Consider the following 23,731-nt stretch of genomic DNA (forward strand, 5'->3'; position numbering starts at 1 on the left):
TAAAATCCTGTTAAATAAAAAAAATCTTGGGATAAAAACTTCAAAATTTTGTGTATGAATGTAACAATCAAAATTTTGTGTATGTATATTTCCGCTTATATTAGCGCTGGCGGCCTAGTGGTAAGAGCGTTCGACTTTCGATCGTTCAAACCCTGGCTCGTACCAATGAGTTTTTCGGAACTGACGTGCGAAATGTCCTTTGATATTTGCCAGTCGCTTTTCGGTGAAGGAAAACATCGTGAGGAAACCGGACTAATTCCAATAAGGGTAACTTCGGGTTGGAAGGTCAGATGGCAGTCGCTTTCGCAAAACTAGTCCCTACGCCAAATCTTGCAATTAGTTGTCAGAGCGGACCCCAGGCTCCCATGAGCCGCTTCAAGTGCCGGGATAACGCAAGGAGGATGATGATATTTCCGCTTGAACGATTGTTAGAAGATAGAAATCTGTCTCAGGCCTCAAGTATTTTGATTAGGAGACGCGAAGTCGCTAGTCGTGACTCGGAGCTATTCGTTTCGGAAATCTGAGCATTGTTAGAATTGCTAAGTTAAACTGTCAAATGATACACCAGCAACTAGCACGGGCGAAGAATTGCTTAGCATTATTTTACAATAAATAAAAACGGAAACATCTTTCCCTGTGATAAAAAAAGTGTACCAGGGGCCCGTTTCTCGAAAGGTTGTATTACGAGTTGTATTATCCTTGTATTACGAGTGTGTTTCCATGACAACCCATACGATTTGACAGTACGCGCACTTGTAATACAAGGCTTGTACCTTTTGAGAAACGGGCCCCTGGTCTGTTGCCTGCCACAAGTCATAGGTACCTGACTGCTAATACTGCTACCCATAATGCATAGATTCTTTGATTTAACCTAGAAAATCACTTTACTTAGGTCCACTTGCACCAACCACTTAACTAAGGGTTAGTGGGCTGTCATCTGTCAGATCCCATATAAAATGGTGTGGTTGACCCTCCATTTTCGTTGGTGCAAGTGGCCCTAAGAGTTTTACCAAATGCCTTATTTTGTTTCTATAAATTCATACATACACATACATACATACAATCACGCCTGTATCCCATGAAGGGGTAGGCAGAGCACTTGAAACCACTCAAGTTTCAGTGCCACTCTTGGCAAATAAGGGGTTGAAAGAAAACGAAACTGTGACACTAAAGTGACAGGTTGCCAGCCTCTCGCCTACGCCACAATTTAACCCATGTCCCTCAGTCGCCTTCTACGACACCCACGGGAAGAAAGGGGGTGGTGAAATTCTTAACCCGTCACCACACGGTCAATTCATGTGTAAAATATGAATTCCAGGGACGTGTATGATGGCGACTTCAGCTACTGTTCGTGCGACTCTGAATCTTGCGCCGATAGCAACAAGTGCTACTGCGCGGTCGAGTACCAGCGCGAACGCTATGCTTCCTACCAAACCAAGTCCAGGTATTTTTTTAAATTTAGACTGTAATGATACTTCAATAGTTATATCTTTCTCCTTGCGTTATCCAGGCATGTGCCACGGCTCATGAGAGCCTGGGGTCTGCTTTGACAACTAATCAAATAGATTTGGTAGACACTAGTTCTTACGAAAGCATCATGTTAGACGCAATTATGATAAAATTGTGAAATCCGGCTTGCTGGCGGGGCATCTATCAGTGGTCTTGTGTTCAGTTAAGGTTCCGAAGCCAAAGTTGCTATAATGAATGGCAGACATAAGATGTTTCACTCTTTCCGTTGTTACTTGTACTTTTGGCATAAACTTGTTTTTGTAATAGGAAGGCAATCGTCGACGCCAGCCGTCGACAGAAATGTAGTCTGGCTTTATCTCGCCCATACGCAAGAGCGATAGAGATAGATAGCTGCGTACCCTGGCTTTCACCGCTTCTGCTTATGCCGGTTATTATTATCTCTCTAACATAGCAAATTCCTTTTATTTTCAGATCGAGCGCCACGTCAAAATCACGCCGTTCAGAGCGCAGCCGGCGCGCGCGCAGCTCGGACAGCTTAGCGCTAGATTACGAGCTGCTGCTACAGAACAAGGCTCGTGACACGCGGCCCGCCTCGCGCAACTTACAGCGTCTCACAGGTACCTTACCTCACTGTCACATATACCTTACCTCTCCTCACATGGAGCAACGTTTTCTAACTGGCACTGTTGAGAGCGCAAGCTGCAGCGCCTCACAACTACCTTACTGATAATAATATTAACTTAAATTTTTATCTTTTCCAGTGCGAAGCACCGGCGCCGGCTCCCAAGACGCCCTCAGCGTGAAGAAATCCGCCGAGATGGCGGCCCTCTTCGCCGACGTGCGCCTCTCACAGCGCACGGACGTCCGCTCCCTCATGGGGGGCTCCCGCCGCGCGCGCCCCCCGCCGCTCCCGCCCGCGCCGGCGCCCGCGCGCGCGCCGCTCGCGCGCATGTTCGACCACCGCCCGCTCAGCAGGAACGCGAGCCTCGAGGACACGCTCGGCTATCTGCCATGATTGAGGGGCAGGATGGTTTGTCGCTTGGCGGTTATTATGGAATAGGTTCGATGTTGCGGAAGCTTTAGACGAACTGGATGCATTTTAAGAGGAGCAACCGTTGATTCCTTTTTCAGAGAGCCTGAATGTAATTTGATTGTTTGTCCGTTTCTGGAGTGATCTTTAAAATGAAACCCTTATTAAAAAGGTTCTAGAAAAATAAGGAATTCTATGTTAGAGAATAATCTATCAACTTCAGTACCAGTCATAAGGCACATCGCATTTTTGAAAAGAGGTCTAAACTGCATGTAATTGACATAAACTTAGAGGTTTAGATGACCCATAACCCTAGAGGCTGGTCTAACGAATTAGTACAGCATGTGACGATCAAGCTATACCTATTCAGGATTACTGCAAAAACAATGGATGCTCCGCCTAAAAGACGTTAAGTTTCACTTCCACACCTAAAGTTTCTGCATGACAAAAAACGAAGGAAACTTCTTTGTATAATTGATATTTTAATACAGTTGCTATAATTCTTGTTATAGCAACCAGCGCATAGAATATAATTTCCCAAAATGATCAGGCGCTTAAAATGATTTGAATAAAAACGAAAAGTGTATACACCGTGGTCCTGAATAGCCTGAAAGATTTTAACAGTGTATTCCTGACCACATTTAGATATAAAAATGACGTAAAAATTTAAAATAAAAAAAACCTTTTTTTTTTTAAATTACGAAATATTTTTTGTGTCTTTTTTACATCAAAAATGCGTGGTTAAAATCTTTCGGGCTATTCAGGCCCACGGTGTATATTATGTGATTGCAGTGTACTTAAATTGTACCGATTTCATCGATTGTGAATAGTGTTACAGGTTTTCTTGGACAGTAATTTTGTTTTAATATTAGTGAGTTCTGGCACTACCTACTGATATTAAAATAAGAAATATATTTGGACAACCACCTGAACTATGAGTGTTTATTTACGAAAATGTATTTTCATTTTATATGTGATAATATTATGAGCAAATATTCGTGCAGATAGCAAGAAACAAAAGAGTAATATGCTCAAAAAATCGTTAATGATTTTGACCATCATTTTGGTCCTTGCTGTCGCATATACCTTCTAATCTATCTCATGCGTATACCACCTTATTATATAAATAAGGATTTTAAGTATATCGATTATGTAAGAATAGATCTATGTATGCAGTTATTTATTGCTGGAAATAATCTTATTATACATAGGTAATATTTTTGAGTCAAGTTATCATCTATAATATATTACCCCGGGTGATGTGTAATATTTTTTTTTATAAATAAAGTACGTGTTTATGTACTTTCTTATGAAGTAATTTTACTGTTCACTTTTTACTCCTTTTGGCAAGATTTTCTAAGGAAAGAAGAATTAAATAAATCTTCCTTCGAAACCAATTCCTAGGTGATTAGTAAATGTAATTAGTTAGTCAATTTCAGTTGATGCGAACTGACTTAATTTACTACGTGAAGGCCCACATGCACCAACCACTTAACTCAGGGTTAGTGGGCTGTCATCTGTCAAATTCCATATAAAATGGTGGGTTAACCCTCCATTTTCGTTGGTGCAAGTGGCCCTAAGGGTAACTTGCACCACCGAAAATGGATAGTTAATCCAGCATTTTTTATGGAACTAGCTTTTGCCCGTGGCTTCGCTCGCGTTAGAAAGAGACAAACAGTGGCCTATGTCACTCTCCATCCCTTCAACTATCTCCATTTAAAAAATCACGTCAATTCATCGCTGCGTTTTGCCGTGAAAGACGGACAAACAGACACACACACTTTCCCATTTATAATATTAGTATGGATTTGATAGTTGTCAGCCCACTAACCTTAAGTTAAGCGGGTGGTTTAAGTGGCCCTTAGGTAGATATACATACAATACTTGTAAAAATACTGTACGTTAGAAAGTAAGCCTAGTTAGTAACCTCGGCCACAAAAAACGCTCTGAGCAAACTAATTCGACGCTGACATTGATAGCGGTAGGGTGCATTGGGGTAATTTCGAAGCACAGAAATGCTCGGGTATTCGAAAGGGTATTCTTGATATGATGGAAATAATGGTGATTTTTATGTGACTTCCGAAATTAGACGACTTTCGAAATTACCCCAATGCAAATAAGTAAGTAGTAGATTGTGTTACAAGGGAGCAAAACTATATATTAAGTAGAGTTACTTAACCTTTCGTATGCGTCTGTCAACTGTTACCGAATGAATAGAAAAAATATGTTGAAATTTAAATTTTTATACTTCTCCATAGAGTTCAATTTATTGGTCATAAATGGCTTCGTATGCAGTTAATCCTTTAGGGTTAAAAGACAGTAATCAACATCTAGTATAGAAAAGAGTCACATATGAGGGATCTCCCTTATAGCAGGAAACTCAGGTAAAAAACCTGTACCTATCAATAGTATCAATCTGTACCCTGTTTTTATTTAATTCCGGTAACTTTAAGGCAAGATTCTTTAGTTCAATTACAATCAATTTCTCTAAGAAACTAGGCTCTTAACTCTTACGGTTATCGAATTATTAAAAAAATAATTTAATTACTGAACACGTGTGTAGCAGCAATTACCACTTCCTAATGTTATTTTTTGACAAGTGCCGTCAAACACTTGACAATGACTTTAATGTTATGATTATTGAAGTCCTCTCACACTAATTAATCCATTTATTATGTACGGAAACGAAAAAAAAATTCGAATTTTACAAAAAGCGATATACATGGTGGTTCCTGATGCTGAACCTAACTACGTGTCGAATTTAACGGAAAACAGAAAAAAACACGTGTATATTGTAGCCACGCCCCATGTCGCGAGCATCAACGTCAGGCGATTTCTCTCAGAGCGTTTTTTCTTAGCCGTCATGTTAGTTACAAGTTACAAGCTTTTATATTGATCCTAAGGTTGGTACGCTCCTACACAAACCTTAGGGGCAATGTTGGCGAACGTTAGCCCGGTAGGTGGTCGTGCATTTACCAAGTAACTGTGCAATTTTGGTGCAATATTTACTACTCGTATGTTAAGTGCTGGCTCACTCGCCACATGCAATATTTTAATGTAAATATTTTTACTGCGTTTATTAATAAATGTTACTTTTGAATGTGTATTTATTTTTTCACGTAAACTCATGAGCCTTACATACATGTCATGATCCTTAGGGGCCATCCACAAATTACGTCACACCAAATTTCATGTTTTTGCCCCCTATTGTCACGAGGGTGCGGTGTGCCGGCGACGGAAGGACTTACCCTCCTTTTTGCTGTATACTTAACACATCAAAGGGGAGGGTATTACAAGTTTCTAATGGGTTGGCAACGCGCATGCCACCCCTTGAGTTGCATGCTTCCATAGGCTACGGTGACCGCTTTCCATCAGGTGGACCGTATGCTTGTTTGCCACCGACGTAGTATTAAAAAAAATCTGATCATAATTATAGGAAAGCTATGTACCTAATCATTTAATACTATCTCATTAATGTATCAAACGTTCATTGCAAAATTGAGGACCGTACGCAATACTGTGATTAGTTACCTTACCGCAACAAATTACATAGTAAGTACCTAAATTAAAAACATTCTTCACTCGTCTAATTTAGCTACGCTATTCCGATTGACATCTAGGTTCCATTAGTACGCTAATAGCTTTTTACGCTCAATCTTGTCAAACTACTTTTAAATTAGACCTTTTAATCGAGGAAATTGCAGCAAAACTACATATGATCGACCGTTTAGGACAGTTATTTGGGACATAAGGTGTGTCTAACGGACATAGTTCTGCCTAGTTAATTAGTAATTAGACTGATATAATTATGTATCTATAGGTAATTAATTCGGTGGACCGTTTTCCAGCAATTACTAAGGTATAGGTACTTCATTTGATCGTTACTATTAGAATACTTAGCATGATTCTTTATAATGTTCTTGTGTGCGACTATCAAACGCGATTTCAAGTAGTGCCAGTGATAGTGCAAGACAAACTGATGTTCAGAAAATAGCCACAAAATAAAAATATGTAAAACAGACAACATTTTCATTCTGGGAATAGGAAATATCATTCCCAATACAAAGATAAATGAAAATATTTCAAGTTTTTGTTTTTTCTTCATGTGAAAATTTGGCTATTTTGAAAACTTTCTGATAGCACATCAGTCTGAAAAGGCAACATGTCAATCGTTGACCTATTCCCTGTAGTCTTACCGCGCAGTTTTACCAGTTGAATTTTCTTCCCAATAGACTTACTGATTGTAAGACTGCTCTTTTGTACGAAACCAGACGCGACAACTGTTTCGACGGAGCCCCGCTGCACTGCGCGGGGATCCTATTTCTAGATTATTCGCCCTTGGGGAATCTATAGGTACCTAACAAACCTAACCTACCTGTTGCCTAGCCCTTACTATCAGTAAGTCTATTGGGAAGAAGATTCCCAGTGGTTCAACTAGTAAAACTACGCGGTAAGACTAGAGGGAATAGCCTCAATCGTTTACGATCCGCAGTGAACGAAACGCAACTGTTTCTGTCTCACTAATATGGAAAAGTGATAGACTCAAACCGTTTCGTTGTCGTAACGCAAGCGATTGTCATGTTGAGTAGGCAATTGGTAAATAAAAACATACAGTGGAATTAACTTTATTTATTAATATTTTACAATCATTAAATGGACGGGTCAATACAAGTGATGTGACGTCACTGGAGCAATATAGTCTTCTATCTTATGCTTACTAACACGCGTATATTACAATACAATAATTAACAATATTCGAGACAATATCTCAGTCATTGAGTGATATCAAATTAGCCTATGCTCGCTAAATATTTATGAGACAATTTATTTAAATTTAAATAACACTGGTCCGACCGCGAGCTAGTAAGCTATGAGGTATTGGCTATAAAAACGAACAGAAGATACACTCCCGTGTAAATAAAAGAGACACGGCGATATTTATAGTTACTCGCCCAGCGGTGAGCTATCAAAATCACCATGCCTCTTTTATTTGCACGAGGGTGCTTATTTTGTTAGCTCATAGCTTACTAGCTCGCGGTGGGACCAGTGCCTTAAGTTCTCAATTGATGAACATAATTCGTATCTATGATGTATACATAGAACCTTTAATGGAATGGCAATACGAACCATGGTACACGTTCTCGTGTATGACACGATCTAAAAAGACGATCTGAATTTATTTAAAATCAAATAAACATCAATATCTAAATTTTAGGAACATAGGTTATTGCGATATATAGATAGACAAACGGGTTAGGTCATTGGACATTCGCTAGTAGCGCGGCCCGCGGGTGCACGGAACGGACGAGAGGGTTAAAGAAGAATGATATGTGGATTTACATGCCTAAAAATTTCTTGTGTAATAAGTCTTTTCCATCCGAAATTTCAACGGAAATTCTTATTAAGGTCTTTATTTCACGTGAAGTTACACTTCAGGCACGGATTGGTCTTTAATTCGTCACATATGAGCAACGATAACTGGCGCAGACGTAACAGATTTTACCTAAAATGGCAACCGCATTTTCACCCGCTCCGGTCAACCGTTCGCGTCGAATGCCTCTGTAATCCCAAACACGCTAGCGTATGTCCTAATTATCGCGAACCACATTTGGCGTGCTACCTCCCTGATGTTACACTAAGTACGAATTTACAAGTGCAAAATGTCACAGAGAGGAAACGAGTCGAAGTTGGTCCTCTGTAGGCCTTGATCAGGCTGGCAACGGTCGCGAGATAAACGATAAAACATCTGGCCGTCCCTATCGCACTTACAAATACAAAATAGTGACGACATGATGTTTTATCATTTATCGCGCGACCATGCTTGCCTGCCAGGTTTAGCTTTATAATGCCAGACTTATCATTTTGATAAGGTACATTCCAGATATATTTTTTTATCACATTTAGTCAAATTTTGTAAATAAACTATTTTATAACAAAATATTATATCGATTACACAAACATGCTAAAATCTCATATAATTAATGCAAAATTTTATAATGTCGATATGTTTAGCGATTGGTTGTTTACTAACATATTATTTAAAACTAACTAATAATTGTTATTTACATACGGGAAATATATTATCATCGTTTTAATTGTAGCACCAACACATTTTTAGAAATTTACCCATTAAACATTTATAGTTGTTACAAATCACGTAACTTTCTGTAAGTAATGTAATTTGGTGCGTGCAACTGAGTATGTATTTATAAATAATAATTGAATGTGTATTATCTACGAACAATAATTTTTAAAATGACTAAAACAATATTCAAATAGGTACACGATTTGTGCCTGGCAGTGTTTGACGGACGATCCTATCATACTCCTCTAAAGCGGCCTATAATTATTATATATAAAGCAAGGAAATGCGAGTACGCCATTTTCCTGTGACTAGCTAAATATAACATCCAGAGGCCGCTTACTCGATAAACTCCACCGTCAACTTACTGCGTAATACAGATTAACAATAAACAATAACATAAATCTCATTTATTCCCTCAGGTCATACAGCACGCTATCCTATTATGGCATTTCAGTAAGGTCTGACGGTCCCAAGGCGGCCGCGCGGGATGGGCTCCGCGTAGCTGTGGCGGAACTTGGCGGGCTGCCGGTCCGACAGCTCGCGGTAGTCCCGGTACTCCCGCTCGTAGTACCGCTCCCGGTCGCCTTCCGCGAACGACTGCCGCTGGTCATCCAGCAGCCGAGAACGGCTGAACGCCCTTTGCCTGTCACTCCAATCTCTCCTCCTGTCCTCGATCACTGGCTCAATTATTTCATCCTCATCTATACGCCGGTCTAGCTCCCTCCTCTCCCTGTATCTATCGAACTCCTCCCTGTGCGGCTTTGGTTCGATCCTGTCCAGATAATCCTCCGCTCCGTACTCGAATCTCTTCACATCCTCGCGCTTACGGCTGACGCGTGGGAGTCTCTCCACTTCCCTGTGCGGTATATCCCTGTCTATATCGTGCATGCGACCCGGATCCTTGAACCGCTCTGGCTCTCTGTGAGAACGCTCCAAATCCCGGTGAGAACGGTCAGGTTCTCGCCGAGAGCTCAATTCTCTGTGACGATCCTGTTGCCGCTCGTCTCTCCTTTCTTCCTCGGGGGAAGAAGTCGAGCGACTGTTCCTCTCCAACATGCTCCTCCTGATGGCCATGTGCTGTTCTAGTTCCCTGTTGAACCTCTCCCTTTCCAAATTCTTGAATTTTTCTTTAGCGACTTGGAATCGGTCTTTAGGGGAAGCTTCTGCGAGTTTTAGACTTCCTTCGCTGGCGCCCCTCGTTAGTTTGCCCAACCGGCGATCTTCTACTCGGTCTATGCTCCGATTAGACGGTTTAGTTTCTGCGGCGTACCGCCGTCTGTAGCTGGGCTCGTCGTCGTATTTTTCTTTTTCTTTGACGCGTTCGAGCGACTCGTGCCGGTGGTGGCGGTCGAATCCGGTCTGTTCGCGGAAGGGCGCGAGGTCGTCGCGGAACTGTTCAGCGAAGTCGTCGTTGAAGCCGCGGTCGTATCGGCGCGGGGACAGGGCGCGGCGCGGAGGTGATACCGCACGACGTTGCGGTGATACCGCGCGACGCTGCGGTGATACCGCACGACGTTGCGGTGATGCCGCGCGACGCGGCGGTGACGCCACGCGGCGTGGCGGCGACGCACGACGGGGTGACGTCGCGCGGCGCGGGGACGCCGCATGTCGGGGCGACGCGGCGCGACGGGGTGACGCGTCAAAAGCCTCGTGCATCATGTAAGCCGTGCTCTCCGCCCAGTCTTCCTCTGAAAAACAAAAGAAAATATTCTTTAAATCATCGAGTATAAGATAGATATATCTTGGCGCCTAGGCAAAACCAGCATGGTGATATTACAAAAATTCACCTAAATTAACCTACAAGATTTTTTTAAATCAATAACAAAAAAAAACTTGATAAGTTTCAAGTCAACTTGAAGAAAGATTGACCCTAATAGGCCGGCCACTTGTTTCTTTAAACGACATATGTAATTAGCTAACATTTACATAATCCACCCACCGTTAATATATGCGAGCTACTTAGCACACATTCTCTGCTTGACCCATTGTCACTAAAACTACTTTTTACAATAACGGTACAACTCCGAACGCATCTATGAAACTTGTTTCGAATTGACATAGAAAAGAACCTGCCGCTCCCACGTACCTTATCATCTACAAGTTTTAATTTCTATGAGATTCAGGGGTTTGTATTGTATAACTGTCAAATTTCGTGTTATTTTAAAATCAACAGTTGATCATTAGATTAACTGTACAACCAAAACGAACTTGTTTACAAACAATGTAGTTTGTTTATAACGGTTTGGCTTAGTTATCACACATGCTAACTAAGGCCGGCAACAGACAGTCTTAAAATTCATAATCTGAAAAAAAAAAAGTTATACCTATACGATCTGTCAGATCAATTTGATTGTGTGTGGACAGTTGCGACATTGTATGGAAATCCGTGCACTCGATATGATTTTTATAAGATTATGATTTTTCAGATTATGAATTTTAAGTCTGTTGCTGGCCTAATTGAGGATTGCTAATGTCTAATCTTGACAGGTGATTGTACCAATTCGACAAGTCACGATTTTTCCGACATAAACGGAAAATCGACACGAAATGTCTGTTTAAAACGCATATCGAATAGCCCCAAGTTTCGTGACTTTATTTTTAATAATCTTTATTATTTCGGTTGCTCTAGTTTCTTTAGACATCATTGTAGAAATATTGCGAGGCGCAGTTATCTGGACAAGCGCGTATAATTAATTGCAGACAAGGTTACGAAAGTAATTGTTTGCCCGCAATGAGAGTTTAATTGTTATTGTTTGTCACTAGTATGGCGTGTGCTCACTCTTGCACTTCTACGTCTTGCATTTTTTAATAATATACATATGTCAGTGGCAAAACTGGCAGATAAGCTTATGGCACTGGTCCCACCGCGAGCTAGTAAGCTATGAGCTATCGGCTATAAAAACACACAAAAGATAAGCACTCCCGTGCAAATAAAAGAGACGCGGCGATATTGATAGCTCACCGCTGGGCGAGTAACTATAAACATCGCCGTATCTCTTTTATTTACGCGGGAGTGATTATCTTTTGTTCGTTTTTATAGCCGATAGCTCATAGCTTACTATCTCGCGGTGGGACCAGTGCCTATGATCCGACCGCTTTCATCGTAAATTATGTATTCGCCATGCCATGCACCTTTGCAGCTCACTGTCGCCTGCAATTTCTGCTGGCCTAGTCGATATGACAATCGTCGCGCCAATAGGGGAGAGCGATAGAGATAGCTAGCTTCGATAACGATATTATTGTAAGCGTTTGTGTATTTGGCTACGTATCCAGAGGTGTTACACGCTTTCTGCCGACCCTAACACACTTAGTACAGTTTTAGGAACTTTACTCAACGGTATGAACTGAATGAACAACTGCGAGTAGGTACAACTGGTACAAGTACGATCAATTTTCTACATAGGTGTAAGTATAGGTGAGTGGCGTATTTGATAAAGATGTAAAATTCATCATTAAGTACTTGATGAAAACCTAAACAAAAACACATCACACAGCTAATCACTTAGCCCTACCTAAAGACAAAACATCCACTTTTATTGTTCATCCGAGGCCAAGACGCCACAATCTACGACTTAAACAATCGCCATTTTTTCCTCGCTGGGAACATTTGTGTAGCCAAGAGTAAATCGTTGAGGCTTCTTGGCGAACGATACGCTACTCTGTCGCACAAATACAGAAGAGCGATAGAGAGAGATGACTAGGATACGCTAGGTATGAGCGTCAACCATTGTAGTCTTTGCTACCAGGCCAGGGTTCGTCTCCCTCATTCCCATGGCACTGAGGACGTCTGTCCCTTTCACGTATTGTTTTTGAGCCTTAGAGGCGTGGGAGAAACCTAAATTGGTCATTTGATGGTGTTGCGTAAAAAACATGAATTGCCAATTACGTTTTGACTAAACGAGACTTTGGAAAAGGCTTTTCTATTCATGGTGAGTTCAATAGCCGAGCCTTTGATGGGATTAACATGTTTTTTTTAGAAGATTACGATCTGCAAAATGTAGCCTAGCACACTCCACACACACAACCTTATCTTTACATTTAATTTGTAATACTGAATCCGCGATGCGGATATTAGTTGGATTATTTAAAAATCATTCAAGACGAAATGCAGACCAACAAGATATTGTAGAAATTAAATATGGCAACCAAGAAATTGGGAAGTGAGGACATTAAAAGATGCTTCTTGTAATGTTCTCTCTTCTTAATACGAGTATATGTAAGAAAACGGGACAATACAGAGTAGCAACAACATTATTTTAGAAAAGTTATGATACTGTTCAGTGTTCAAAGATTAAAATAAACAACATTAGCAAATATGGATCGAATATCCATTTCAACATAGAATCTGCTCGCTGTCAAAACAAGCAATAAAGCAAAAATGTCGACACAAGTAAGCATATTTCATTAAAACTCGTGCGTGAAAGAAGCTGCGCAAGATATTTTATGATTCGAACTTTTATGTTCAAAACAAAAGAGATTTCAAGAAATGTTGGTAATTATACTAATTATTATATTAACAATAGGCAGTGAAATAAAATGCTCAAGCAATAGTATACAAATATTTCGAGTTTCGTAAGGCACCATTAGTTTTCAATGTATAGGAGTTCACACCATGAAGGTGAAGTGGTGGTCTTGAACTATTTGAGAATATTTATGTGTATTGTGTTGGTATAAAGAATTAAAATCTCATTGACTTCTTTGTTACTCTGAACTGAATTGCCTTGATTTTGTAGCAAGTGGAGCTTTGTGTGTTAGATTTAATTTTAATAGCAATTATAAATGTATGTGAAATGTGAAATATTAGTGCAGCTTTTAGATTCAAAATTAAAAGGTTCGACGATTTAATATTCAATGAAGGATGGTCAATAAAATTGAACAAATCGGTGGCTTCAGAGATCCTTGAATAAATCATGCGTGGGTAAGTATATCATCGTTTTAACTGAGCTGGTTAAGAAATAAACAATAGTAGGCAGTGCACGTCTTTCAATGTGATGAGTTGACTATGAGAAAAAAAGACATTCTTGTGGCTATCGTGTGGAGTAATAAATAGTTGTATATATTTATGTAAATAGTGTACGTGAAGGTATGGGGTATCCTTGTGTCAGAAAGGAACTTTTCAAACGTTCGTTTGGAAGAAATTGATAATCAATTGTTACTAGGAACCCACTACATCACGTTTAATTTAAAATCTCATTATAATTAATTTCAATTACCTTTTTTACGTGTTACTTTCTTGAACGCTAGCATGTAAGGAATTAATGTAAATTCTCTTCACAACACAACCAATAATCAACACTACCGAGCATTGAAGTTGTTTTTACGGCACGCACCGCTCTGCGCATGACAGCAATTTGTAAAATAATCACAGGTTTGTAATATCTTCCTAGTTTTTTTAATCGCCTGTAGGCCAATTGTGTTATAATAATTTGATGTGTTATAGTAGATTGAAATCCGAGCCATATCTTCCTAGTATTTAAATTGAGAATTTTTCATTTTGTGTAAGGTACAGCGGGGCAAATCTCGACTGGGGGGCAAATCAAACTGGACCATTTTTTCCATGTATGACAATGTTTGCATTATTAAATAGTGTCCACCGGTTATATATGGTAGGCGTGTTCAGTGGATATATGTAGAACTTAACATCATAGTGTAATCATGGAAGAAATGGATCAGTTACATTTGTCCCCCAGTCGAGATTTACCCCGCTGTACCTTAGGTAAGTATGTGTTGCTACCAACTTCTGTCATCTTGGTCAGGCATCCAGAAGATCACGCAACGCATAGCTTGAGCCGCTATAGGTACAGAACAAATGCAATGAGGGCTATCACCATAACATAACTCCGAAATCATCTCATAAAAGTGTAAATATGCTATAAGTAGGGAACAAATCAAATTATTTTATTAAATATTTTATGTTTTTTTTTATGTAGTAATACTGCTATATATCAATTATAAACTGAAATAGATTCCATACACTAAAAAAAGCGATCAAGCCCACTGGTGGTGGTGGTGGCTGACCAGCCGCGATAGCTGGAGACCCGGGTTCGATTCTCGGCTTCTTATAAGTATCTTCATTTGTTATATAAGTACCTCCTGACATGCAAGAGGAAAGGCAAGCAATTTTATTGATGTATTCGAATGATATTACCGATATATGCCCGGTTATTACAATAGGAACACACCATCGTAAGGCATCTCATCCGCAATTTTTTGGTGCGTAAAATGTTTATTATGTCTAGTGACGAAGCTAAAAGTCATATCAAAATAACAACAACATCTTATAAATTTGCTGATACAGAATCAGCCCCTCTCATAGTATATGATTACAAATTGATAGTGTCGGTCTCAGATAGTTTCATTGAAGCTTCTTATTTCTTATCATCTTCAGTGCAGGTACTTAGTAAACATTAGTAACGCGTTTCCGCTTGTAAATTTTTATATCGCTGATGATGTTACTAAAATAGCTTGGCTGAAAAAATCCATACTAAGTAATATTATAAATGGAAAAGTGTGTGTGTCCGTTTGTTTGTCCGTCTGTTATAGCAAAACGGAGCGACGTATTGACGTGTTTTTTTAAGTGGAGATAGTTGAAGGGATGGAGAGTGACATAGGCTACTTTTTGTCTCGTTATAACCCCCCACTTACCAAGAATGAGGGGTGGAAGTTTGTATGGAGCATTCCGCAATTTTCTAATTTAACGTGAGCGAAGGCGCGAGCAAAAGCTAGTATTTAATAATCACAGTTTTAAATGATTCACGGTTAGTTTTATTAGACTTATACGGACGATTGAGGTAATTGATTGAGGTAATCACGGTCTATATCCCGGTCAACATTAGTCTATTAAATAATCATCAATTCATCATTTTTCTCGCGCTAACCTGAAGTTTTGCCGCGGCTTCTAAAGTTCGCTTGGCAATTTATTTGTAGAATTAGAGTAGACATTCGTTTTTGAATTGTAAATAATTACGGTTTCTCTCTTAACTAGGTTTAGTGAATTGAATAACTAAGTATTTAAGATTGTAATCAAAATCAATTTAACTGACAACATGGTATACCTATTGTAATTAGGGAGTCAAACGCTGTGACTCTTCGTTAGATTTTTTTTTAATATATTTAATACACTAATGAATTTGCGCGTCATTAGAATCTGACAGTAACTTCAGTGGACAAAGGACGCTAAAATTAAAAACAGATTTACAGAATTGTTAACAGGCAGTGGAGTCAAGGCTCCAGTCATTAGACACTGTTTATGCCACTGATGAAGATTCTAGTTTAAAGATTTGGTAGTGTTTTGATGTGACTTTGACACGGCTCAATAAGTGTGGGTGAAATGCAGAATGGCCTCGATTTTCAGGTCCATATGTCTGGCTAACGCCGCCGATAACTTGTAGAATGCGCGACCGAAATTATATTTATTTTAGATCGCCCATCAATCTATCCACAATTCCTGAACTTTGCTGTAAAATTTTACATTTAAACAACAGTTTTATATATTTTAATGCAACTAACTTAAACAGTAAAGTACCCACTGTTAATTCTAAAAAAATATTGATGAGTTTAGAGGTTTTTTGACTAGCACAAGAGACAAAACTGTGGGTCAAAAAGTTGATTAGGCCAAATGACATTATTTTGAAATCAGAAGAACTGATCGACTTCTTTATCCCACGCGCACTCAGATCAGAAACAACCGTAAATCAATGCAAGCGATAATAAAAGTCGCACGCCGCTGGCTCTGTCGCGCCAATACGCAAGCGTGATAGAGATAGATATCTACTAGCGCTTCGTTTCAGAACTAGATCAGAACTTAAACAAATTTTCGAATCAGAATCGGATTCTCAGGCTCGTGACGGATCAATTTGCTTTAAGGGCGATACTTGGAAAATTTCTGAAGAAAAAAGTTATAAAAAGCTGCCGGAATTTTGTTTTAATGACTGTAGCGTTTAATTTGGTAGGAATGTGAATGTGCATACAAATTGAAGCAATGTTATAAACAGGCCTCGGATTATTTTTCGCATGGTAAGATGAAAGAAAACTATGGAGTCGATATTAAAACTAAACTTTAATTCATATTCATGCTCATACTCACTAATTTTCTTAGTCCCGTAATACTTTTGTCCCTTGTGCAGGTTGACAGATCGAAAATGTTAATCGAAAATTAATCTTACTGAATGTAATTAAAATTATTTATGTAGTGTGATTTGGGAAGCCTTTTGCTTGGTAAAGGGTTACATTTACCCTGTAACTATATCAAATTAGTTACTATTTTGTTTGGTTCAGACTACTTAGTTTTATTTTGTCTGAAATTCTGATTTAAGTAAAAGAAAATTAGGCAATACAGTACAGTTATTAAAGCCATTCCCGATCTCAAGACTTTTGAGTTGCATGTGTGGGATTGAAACTAAACGCGCAGAACGCGCCTTAATAAAATTGTTAATTAAGTTACGCTTATTAACAAATATTTCAACGTTACTAAACGGCCATAGCCTACCGGACTTTTAGATAAACATATTACATAAAAATGTCATGGAAATATACACGTATCATCGCAAAAATGTCATAACAAAGGCGAAAAATTGAAATATACGCGACTTTAAAAAATCATTCGCAATACGTATTATTTCAATGACAACAATAATGGCGTACATTGAAGCTAATAATTTATATAATGACATTAACGCCATTCTTCTTTGTTAACCCCCACAGACATTAACGCAACTTCGAGTTATATCAAATAAACATCACACCAGTCGCGATGTTCGTTTGTTTTTATTTTTATGACAGTCCAGTTATGTTCTGTGTCCATACTAATTGAATGATTTTTGTTTCCTTATATTTTGTTCAAATGCTTTTTCGCACTTATGATTATAGTAAACTTAGAGGACTATTATGAGCCGGAACGACGATACAGTATAAGAACACATATTTTACCAGTATGAACCTTGCAATATGTAAAATAATAGGCCAAACGACGTTCTGTTCTGACATTTATTTTCGTAGCATATTAATTTCAAACCCCCATTAAGTATTTAAGTTATTGTCTTCGACTATTATAGATTCCAGTTTTGAGCCTTTCTTCATAAACATATAATAGGTATTAGATGTATACCTATAAGTATAATATGTACATATAAATAATTATTATACCATTTAATACATGATGGCGATGTGACCTTACCTATAGAAATAACAATATAATAACGCAAAATCACAATTATACATTGCAAAGTTAATAATTCAAATGTATTGACCAATACCAATTTGAAGTGACATTGGTATGCTAAACGCTTGCAGAGCCGAGTTTATTGTACTTATGGTTTATAAATATTTATTATATTACAGCCTGCACGGGAAGCATGGTCGCGCGATAGACGATAAAATAGCAGGCCGTCCCTATCGCACTATTTGTAAGTGCGATAGGGACGGCCTGATATTTTATCGTCTATCGCGCCACCATGCTTCCCGTGCTGTATGCATTACGAAATGTCGTTCTAATATATCGTTTGTTGCATTTGGATGTAGGACGTAGGCAAGTTGTTTACAACTGTCTGGCTCAGTCGGTATCGGTAGTGACCCTGCCTGCAGTGCCTGCTGAGCCGCGGTCCTGGGTTCGAATCCCGGTAAGGGCATTTATTTGTGTGACGAGCACAGATATTTGTTCCTGAGTCGTGGATGTTTTCTATGTATATATATAAGTATGTATTTATCTATTTAAGTATGTATATCGTCGCTTAGCAACCATAGTACAAGCTTTGTTTAGTTTGGGGCTAAGTTGATCTGTGTAAGGTGTCCCCAATATTTATATATTTAAAAACATTCTGAGCACACACATACTTATTTATGGCAGATTTATAATTTTAAAGATCTTGATTTATATAAGTATAAATATTTATATCTAAGAGCTAACTAAGTAAGCTTTACTCCTATTAAATAGTTATTTGTTTTACAAGGGGGAAAAGTTGTTGTTTAACCGCACGTGCCAATACCCGAGCAAGCCAAAGATTCCAATATTGAACACGAGCGTAGCGAGAGGTTCGAAAAGTGGAATCTTGAGCGTTGCGAGGGTTTCAAGGCACGAAGGTTAAACAAGCTTTACCACCGAGTGAAACACAAAATTTTTCACCACACCAACACGAACAAAATACTGACTATAAAATATCAAACTAAATCAAATCCATCAATCTATTCAATATTTATGATTCAAAATCACCATTTATAGGTAAATTCTACCAACCGGCTTAAGACATCAAGTTAATTAGAATTTGTATGAAATTACTTTGCACTCTTGTGGATAAAATGCATTTTTTGTTATCATATATACATATATATATTTATATTTGTAAAAAATAATATATATAAAAAATAAAATATATATATATATATTTTTTGACAACTCGATCGACCACATTATCGATATACCACATTTTAAATAGAGCAATTCTTTGTATGGAAATGATCATTCCATGTTACTCTACCTTTATATATCGACGGTGAAGTACCATGAACTCCCGACTACTTAGGTTTTCGTACTTAGTTAGGAGTTCATGGCACTTCACCATCGATATGTCGTACAGTTCAGTACCTATTTATTGGTTTTTCGTTGATATTTATTAGTAAGTCTTGCCATTTTAGCACAACTCATATTTTTAAATACAAGGAAGTGTTGAAATACAGCAAAAAGAGCGATTCTATGAGGCTAAGCTATGGAAACAACCACAATACTCTGATGCAAACAGGACTAGTGAGCGGCGGGTCACGATGGGTGACGCCATCGCTCTAAAAATATTGCTTTTACACATTAACTTGTTTTAAATTTACTTTTTTGCACCTTGATGCAATATTTTGACGATAAAAGGTATTCTGAAATCAAATGTCAACTGCTACGTGTGGTTTTAAGCTTTTGTACCTACGTTTGATAAAACTATTTATGAAAATATGGCAAAAAATTTACGTTCGTGTATCGTCATATTGTCAACTTTAAGTACTTTTACAGAGAGAGCTTTGCAGTTGTTTTCAGTCGCATATTATTTCTAAAATTATTCAACTTATTTATTTTACATATGTTTATTTATCTGGATCTCTATAAGATAGGATAGTTCTTTAGGATATGATTTAAGATAGGATTGTTATATTGGTGAACAATAAATAATATTTGTATTGTATTGTATTATATTGTAAGAGCCTTTTTAAGGCTTTTGAGTTGCTCATTATTGTTCTTCAATATTTTTTTCTGTACTTGTATACATACTTTCAATTGATACAATAATATTTTATATTATCTCTCATTATAAAACATATTGACTTTTCATTGCCTGCATTAAGGAATGGTTAAAGAGATAACTAGAGATATTGTAATCTTATAAAATACCGATGTTACATAACTAAGCGGGTTTCCAAATTAAACGCGATGTGTATCTTATTGAAAACTGTTTGAACTTACGTAAAGGGCTAAAAGGTCAATGGTTGTAGTTTCGAATATACGTTTTCCACTAAATTATACTCATTCTTTAACGTATTTACAACACGTCTGTTAGATTGATTACAATCATTTATTATTTGTACATAAATTACTATTTGGACACGGAAGCAAGATTTTTTACGAAAAATACTCATCGCGTAAGCGTTTTGTGAAAAAATACTAACCGGCAATAGAGGATGATGGTATCGTTAGTTTGAAACGTGATTACTATTATAATCGTTTGATTTTTTACCAAATGCTATCTTTAGAATGAACGGTCGGACGATTGAATGTATATTTCAACAGTTCATGTCTGGCCCTTGTAAAAAATACGATTATTGATGAGATGACTTTACCTTTGGAGATGATTTTCAACATATTTTAAATTTTAACATATTCATCGTTCATAATTGAAAGGTATGCGTGTGTATGTTTTATTATTATTATTAAATTCTGTAATTATCAAATTTCGTTTAGGTACAAAATGTCACAGTTTCCTTTTTTTTCAATGGTCTTATTTGCCATGCTAGTAAAGGCAGTGAAGCTTTAGTATCTTGTTTCATGTGTTCTGCCTACACGGTCATACGTTTATGGGATACAGGCGTGATTGTATGTATGTATGTGTTATCAAAAACTAAATTTGTTTAATTATCTTCCATCATTTTAGTACGTTAGTAAATATGGAATACCTAATAAGAACGACCCTATTATCATCACTTCGTAATCCAAGCAAGTAGCCAACAGTAACTATTTTATTTGGCATTGTTTTTGAAAGAACAATAAGTAATTTACCAATCTGCGAAGAGAACCAACCAATTGAGTACTAAGTACTAACGTTTACCATCGACATATATTATCAGTATGGTTGAAATACACATACGATAAAAAAGCATGATTCGAAAAGGGAATTTACTTTCAGTTTTATTTTAACTTTAGCATAGTTTTCTTTACTTATTTTAGCTGGCATCTTTACAAATTAAACTATCCATAACTAATTATTATAAATGGGAAAGTGTGTGTTTGTTTGTTTGTCTGTCTTTCACAGCAAAACAGAGCGACGAATTGACGTGATCGTTTAAGTGGAGATAGTTGAAGGGATGGAGAGTGACATAGGCTAATTTTTGTTTCTGACCCCCCACTTCCCTAAAATGGGGAGTTTCAAGTTTGTATGAAGCATTCCGCAATTTTCGAATTTAAAGCGAGCGATGTCGCGGGCAAAAGCTAGTTAGACAATAAACCGTGTCATTTACAATGGTGCGGATTATCACATCTAACCTCTAATGCCACGACAATTCGAACCAAGACTAGAGTTATAGTTACGCCGTGGCTTGCGTGGGCGACGGTCGCGCGATGGTCGCGCGACGGCGATGCGACGCATGCGAAACCAAACCTTATCGATATGGAAGTATGAGACGCGACGGCGACGGTCGCGCGACCGTCGCCCACGCAAAACACGGCGTTACAGCTTGTGTTACGATGAGTGAACTTACCACTGGTGCTATGATTGTCATGCTGCCTCGTATACTCGTTTCTCTCCGGCGACGGGGCCAGATCGCTCCCAATACCAGAGCTTCCCCCCGACGACTCCAGCTTGCGCCTCGCGTTCACCCCGACAATATTCTGGTTGAGACAGCGGCGGGTGTCGATGTTACTCAGATTCCCCTTTTGCCGGTGAACGGTGTCGTAGTCGCGCGGGGGTAGAAGGATCGGGCTTTTGCCTGAAAAATTGCCTGAAATTTAATATGGTTAAATTTGGTTTCTTTAGGTCACCTAAGTATTGATTTGCTAAGGGCATAGGCGATGCTGGCAGGCAGTCTACTTTTTGTACATAAAAAAGGCATTATATTTGCTATTGATGTCAAATCGATCTGTTGTGATAAATTAAATATAAGGCCATATTTTATATTTTAAGGAAATGATAAACTGAAAAACATGTAAATAACTAAAATCGTGATAACTTTGCTCCAGAATGTGCTTCAAACATTTAATTTAATTTTTAATATTAAGTGAACGGAGTAGGTACCTTAGGTACACATGTTTATTATATACCTGTCAACTATCCAGTGTGGAGCAAAATAGGCACATTTTAGGATACTACATGTACATATGTATTATGATAAGTACCTAACTAACTAACTATAAATATGCGGTGTAACATGAGGAAATCGAATAATTTTAACAGCGTGTTGTTCGTTATATTTGAAGAGCAAAATGTCGTATAAACTTTTCTGGCTTTCGCCTACTTTCATAGTTATAAGCATTAAAAAAAAAATAACAATTACTTATTATTTCTCAAAACAAAACGCTGTTCTGATGGCGTTGATGCCGTTATCGGACATAATCTAACTATCCTCGTTGATTCATTGCAAAAAAGTATTTTTTTAGAAAAAAATGTAAACTTTTGTTTCAAGTGTCAGTTTTAGGAATAACATCTACTTTTTTATGTGAAAATACATCTAATAAAACAAAAAAAAAATACACAAAAAAAATTTTCTTGGCAAAATTTGCTTGACTTGATGTGAACGTTTTATCTTTATTTTGCCCTTAACGCGTAGTTAAAAATCTTTCGGTTTCCTCATGTTACACAGTTTATATCTGAAGCTACACATATTCCCACATAGAGCACCATTAACCAACCAATAATTAGATACAACATATTATTATACATATTGTATTACTGTGTTTGTGCAGATTTTTCCAATCTGATGTGATAAATAAACGTCATGAATAGATAACTACATATTATCTAAGGGTGTACCTACATTTTAAAATAAATTATCGGGTAACGTTGTGCTGGTAACCAATTTACTAATACATTATTCTTTTCAAAAATGCAACGTACTAAATAAAGCCGATAACGTAAACGCCCCAATATTTGACACTTTTAGTATCAGACAGCCCGTTGATGTATATTGCTACCCTAATCCATGAATGCCCATAACTTGTTTTTTAATTCCAAGTTTTTTTAGACTCAAATCTCCTACTAATTTGAAGAAAAAAATGAGTAGGAGCGAGTTCTCTGCAGTGGTTCGAAAACTACCCAATGGGACTTAAAATACTCATGGGCTGGACAGTAATGTCTCGCACCAGGACGTTTACCTTACTCCATATAATAAAATACTCAATGCATACATACGTGGGTTAACACAAGTGCAGGCTCAAGCAACTACCTACAAAAAACTGAAAAACTGAGACTGACCTAGACCCTTTTTACCTGTAGACAACTTTTGCTTCAACTCTGCGGCCAAACTGTCATACAGATTGGCTACGCATCTCTCCTCATTGCTCCCAGAGTCAGACTCCCTAGACACCTCACTGCCTAGTGACGAGTCTGGAGGTTTCTTGGATACCGGGAGAGCTCCCCTCATTTGCAATTTTCGCTCTATGTCGGCGAACTTCTTCTGGTTTTCTGGCCGCTCTATCAGAGCTTGGAGGTGTGTGTAGAGCATCTCGGCTGTATGGTCTGAATCGCATCTGGGGATAAAAAGAAAAAATAAATTAAAATTTATTTTATTTTTTTTGCACTTTGGAGGACTTTCAATAAGCACTTTGGAGGACTTTCAATAAAAACTGTTAGATGGACCCTTTTGGGCATCAACAATAACTCTTAGAAGATAAGGGCAAAATGTTTTGCAACAAATTATAATATTATAATTAAATTATAATAAGGCCTAGTTACCCTTCGGGTTGG

General features: G+C 38.0%; 2 protein-coding genes across 5 annotated transcripts in view; one reads left to right on the plus strand and one right to left on the minus strand.

Annotated features, from left to right (window-relative positions):
* The window catches only part of LOC125236416, an 88,050-nt gene extending 84,918 nt beyond the window's left edge, over positions 1–3,132 (plus strand). Inside the window, exons 6-8 of the mRNA XM_048143209.1 lie at positions 1,319–1,444; positions 1,942–2,087; positions 2,232–3,132. Coding sequence (XP_047999166.1) covers positions 1,319–1,444; positions 1,942–2,087; positions 2,232–2,485 — 526 coding nt within the window. The 3' untranslated portion in view covers positions 2,486–3,132. The remainder of the gene's footprint in view (positions 1–1,318; positions 1,445–1,941; positions 2,088–2,231) is intronic.
* A 3,982-nt stretch (positions 3,133–7,114) lies between these two features.
* The window catches only part of LOC125236438, a 141,176-nt gene continuing 124,559 nt past the window's right edge, over positions 7,115–23,731 (minus strand). Inside the window, exons 6-8 of one of the 4 annotated variants that reach the window (XM_048143245.1) lie at positions 23,255–23,514; positions 21,531–21,758; positions 7,115–10,273 (exon numbers count right to left, since the gene is read on the minus strand). In XM_048143245.1, the coding sequence (XP_047999202.1) occupies positions 9,036–10,273; positions 21,531–21,758; positions 23,255–23,514 (1,726 nt within the window). In that variant the 3' untranslated portion in view covers positions 7,115–9,035. Of the gene's footprint in view, positions 10,274–21,530; positions 21,771–23,239; positions 23,515–23,731 lie in introns of all 4 variants that reach the window. The other 3 variants (XM_048143244.1, XM_048143243.1, XM_048143242.1) reach the window with 3 other exon arrangements.

The sequence above is a fragment of the Leguminivora glycinivorella genome, chromosome 19, assembly GCF_023078275.1.
Source record: "Leguminivora glycinivorella isolate SPB_JAAS2020 chromosome 19, LegGlyc_1.1, whole genome shotgun sequence".
In the NCBI taxonomy this organism is placed as follows: domain Eukaryota; kingdom Metazoa; phylum Arthropoda; class Insecta; order Lepidoptera; family Tortricidae; genus Leguminivora; species Leguminivora glycinivorella.